This window comes from Cucurbita pepo, unplaced genomic scaffold (assembly GCF_002806865.2).
Source record: "Cucurbita pepo subsp. pepo cultivar mu-cu-16 unplaced genomic scaffold, ASM280686v2 Cp4.1_scaffold001317, whole genome shotgun sequence".
Taxonomy (NCBI): domain Eukaryota; kingdom Viridiplantae; phylum Streptophyta; class Magnoliopsida; order Cucurbitales; family Cucurbitaceae; genus Cucurbita; species Cucurbita pepo.
The window spans coordinates 3,002-6,314 of NW_019647495.1; the positions used below are offsets into that span (position 1 = coordinate 3,002).

General features: G+C 37.8%; 1 protein-coding gene across 2 annotated transcripts; it reads left to right on the top strand.

The window, feature by feature from the left end:
• Positions 1-2,401, top strand: LOC111786290 (protein FAR-RED ELONGATED HYPOCOTYL 3-like; the record flags this gene model as incomplete). Of its 2 annotated transcripts, XM_023666602.1 has the most annotated exon segments (8): positions 1-896; positions 970-1,026; positions 1,404-1,472; positions 1,556-1,624; positions 1,748-1,816; positions 1,904-1,954; positions 2,040-2,118; positions 2,214-2,401. In XM_023666602.1, coding segments are annotated over 7 exon segments (1,268 nt in total), but the record flags the coding sequence as incomplete, so codon positions are not given.
• Between the last annotated feature and the right edge of the window lie 912 nt (positions 2,402-3,313).

Here is a 3,313-nt window from a genome sequence, read left to right on the forward strand (position 1 = left end):
TTGAACTCAGAGAAGATGAATTGGTTCAGTCCTTATGTGAAGATCAAAGACAATGGGCACCAACATATATGAAAGATGTCTTTTTGGCTGGAATGTCCGTGGCACAGCGATCCGAAAGTGTAAACTCCTTCCTTGACAAGTATTTGCACAAGAAGACCACTGTGCAAGAGTTTGTGAAACAGTATGAATCAATTTTACAGGATAGGTATGAAGAGGAAGCAAAAGCTGATTCTGATACATGGAACAAACAACCCACTTTAAGATCTCCTTCACCGTTTGAGAAGAGTATTTCGGGACTGTACACACATGCGGTATTTAAAAAATTTCAAGTCGAGGTCTTAGGTGCTGTTGCTTGCTTTCCTAGGAAAGAAAAGGAAGATGAGAAAAGCATTACATATCATGTTCAAGATTTTGAAAAGAATCTAGTCTTCATTGTTGTATGGAATGGATTGAAGTCGGAAGTTTCTTGTCTGTGCCGGTTGTATGAATATAAAGGTTACCTTTGTAGACACGCTATGGTTGTTCTTCAAAAGTGTGAACTTTCTACTATTCCAACTCAATATATTTTAAAGCGGTGGACAAGAGATGCTAAGAGCAGACATTTATTGGGAGAAGAACCTGAGCTAGTACAGTCTCGGGTGCAACGGTACAATGATCTATGCCAGCGAGCATTGAGATTGATTGAAGAGGGATCTTTGTCCCAAGAGAGTTACAGTGTTGCAGCACATGCACTTGATGAAACTCTTGGAAATTGTATTGGTGTCAATAATTCTAATAGAACCTTTTTAGAAGCCGGTCCATCGGCAGCTCATAGTCTACTCTGCATCGAAGAAGATAGTCAAATTAGAAACATAGGCAAGACAAACAAGAAAAAGAATCCAACTAAGAAAAGGAAGGTTAGTTGTTCGCGGTACGGTTGTTTATGTTTGAAGTGTATTACGTGTTGAAAATGACACTTTCGAATTGCAGGTGAATTCTGAACCTGATATCATGACTGTTGGAGCACATGATAACTTGCAGCACATGGTTTGTCTATCAATCTATCTCTATCGTTACTACAATTATATGAACTCGTGTTGAATCCCAAAATAAATGACAATTTTGTTCGTCTCCAAACGGTTTTTTGAGCCAATCCAAATCAACCATAAAAGTAGATTTAATCTTGTATCGTTTTTTAGAAAATTCTTTCTGAACTCCAAATTCCAGCAATCTTTCAGGGTTATTTTTTTTGGTTCTTAGTCTCTGGTTTGGAACTTTTTCGATGTTCAAATTCATCTTTGGAAATAAAAAGGAGTTGGGGCATTATAATTGATTAAATGTCTTTTGAAAAATTGCTCTACTTAAAGGTAAGCTACAAACCATTGTCAATATATCGATGATTCTTTCCCGTCTCTCTTTCTCAGGACAAATTAAGCTCAAGAGCTGTAACCCTTGATGGCTATTTTGGCGCACAGCCAAGCGTGCAAGGAATGGTATGATGTTATCGAGTCTCTCTTTCGTACCTTGATTAGTGAACTTGCAAAGTTTTCAGTTCCATGCCCTCTTATCTTCTCAGGTACAACTGAATTTAATGGCACCGACCCGTGATAATTACTATGGAAATCAACAGGCCATCCAGGGGCTGGTAAGCTTTATGGTTACACAAAAAAGTATACGTCGATTCGAACTTAGTATAAAATACATGAACTCTTTATCCATTTCTTATCCGTCCGCAATTATTAGTTATTTTGTGTTCTTTTTTTTATAGGGGCAATTAAACTCCATAGCACCTAGCCATGATGGTTATTACCCAGCTCAACCGAGCATTCATGGACTGGTATGTCACATTTTGAGACTGTGTTATTCAGCCCAGCCTATTTCTATTCTAGTCACCACATTTTACAAAAGCGGTTTGTTCCTGCAGGGACAAATGGATTTCTTCCGAGCACCAGCTGGTTTCGCCTATGGCATTCGGGTTAGTTTACTGAACACAATCGATATCTTCCACTGCATTATGCAATTTATATGTCATCCAAATTCAATAAGTTTCCTCGTGGCAGGACGATCCCAATGTACGAACAACTCAATTGCATGATGATGCATCAAGACATGCATGATTAATCCCTGATCTTAGTGAAGGTGCTTCACGAGTTGAAATAAATGTATCTATTTGTATTTAGCCATAAAAAGAAACTTTGCACATGGAGAGTCAGTTTTGAACCATCATTTTGCAGGTGCAGGAAACAACTCATTCTTCTAGTCTGTAAAAATAGAATGTATCTTTCCAAGTTAGTGGCTGGAGATATACTGAATGATGGTCCTCAAGTGATTGTATCATAAAAAAGTATGCTGTATCTCATCATTGTCATTTATCTTACATGGTTCTTCTTGAAAGATGATAACGTAATACCGATTCAGCCTAGAGTGATTTGTTAAGTTCTTGTTTAAGTTGTAACTAGTCGGTACGTAGAGCTCGAATCACTGGTTTCTGGTTCGGTCGTTTCAGGTCCAAGAAGCCAAAGGCTTTATGGAAATGGTTGCTATAGCATACTGATGTAGTGTTTTTTTTCAGGGAGAAATAGGAAGTGGGAGGAAATTTGGGCGCTGTCTTTAAGTTTTTTGTTGTCAACTTGGAGCATTGTTTGAGTTTTGTTCTGTTCTTCCCTGTATTTTTCTTATGAGGAATGTAATTTTCGTTTCTTATTAGGAAAAAGAACGATTTTGTTTAACAGGATATGCATTTTCTCCTACGCGGTCGGGTTCGAGTGACATCGTTTGTCCTTACGGAGCTGAATCCGTCTTGAAACTGAGTTTTTGTGTGGTAAGTCAAGCCATCATTTGTCCTTATGGAGCTGAATCCGACTTGAAACTGAGTTTTTGCGTGGTAAGTCAAGCCATCGTTTGTCCTTATGGGTTCGAGTGGCATCATTTGTACTTACGGAGCTGAATCCGACTTGAAACTGAGTTTTTGCGTGGTAAGTCAAGCCATCGTTGTCCTTATGGGTTCGAGTGACATCGTTTGTTCTTCAAATATTTGTTTTGTTTCGATCATTATAAACATTTTTGTTCATTTTGACAGGAAAAATGAAAGAGCCTTATCCAGGAAATGTAGTTGCACAAGGGAGCAGATTAGGTTCGTTGCTTGTATAGAGTTCTTGTTCGAATTTAACTCAAATCTGGGTCTCAAAAATTAATTTTGTACACTTATGTGTGTTTGAAAAGTTGCATTTAAAATTTTAACCTCTTAACGTTAAAAATATTTTGAAAACAAAAATCCCGACCTTTCGATGAAAATGTGGCGTTGTCACAAATCATAAAAGATTAAAGAGTCGAA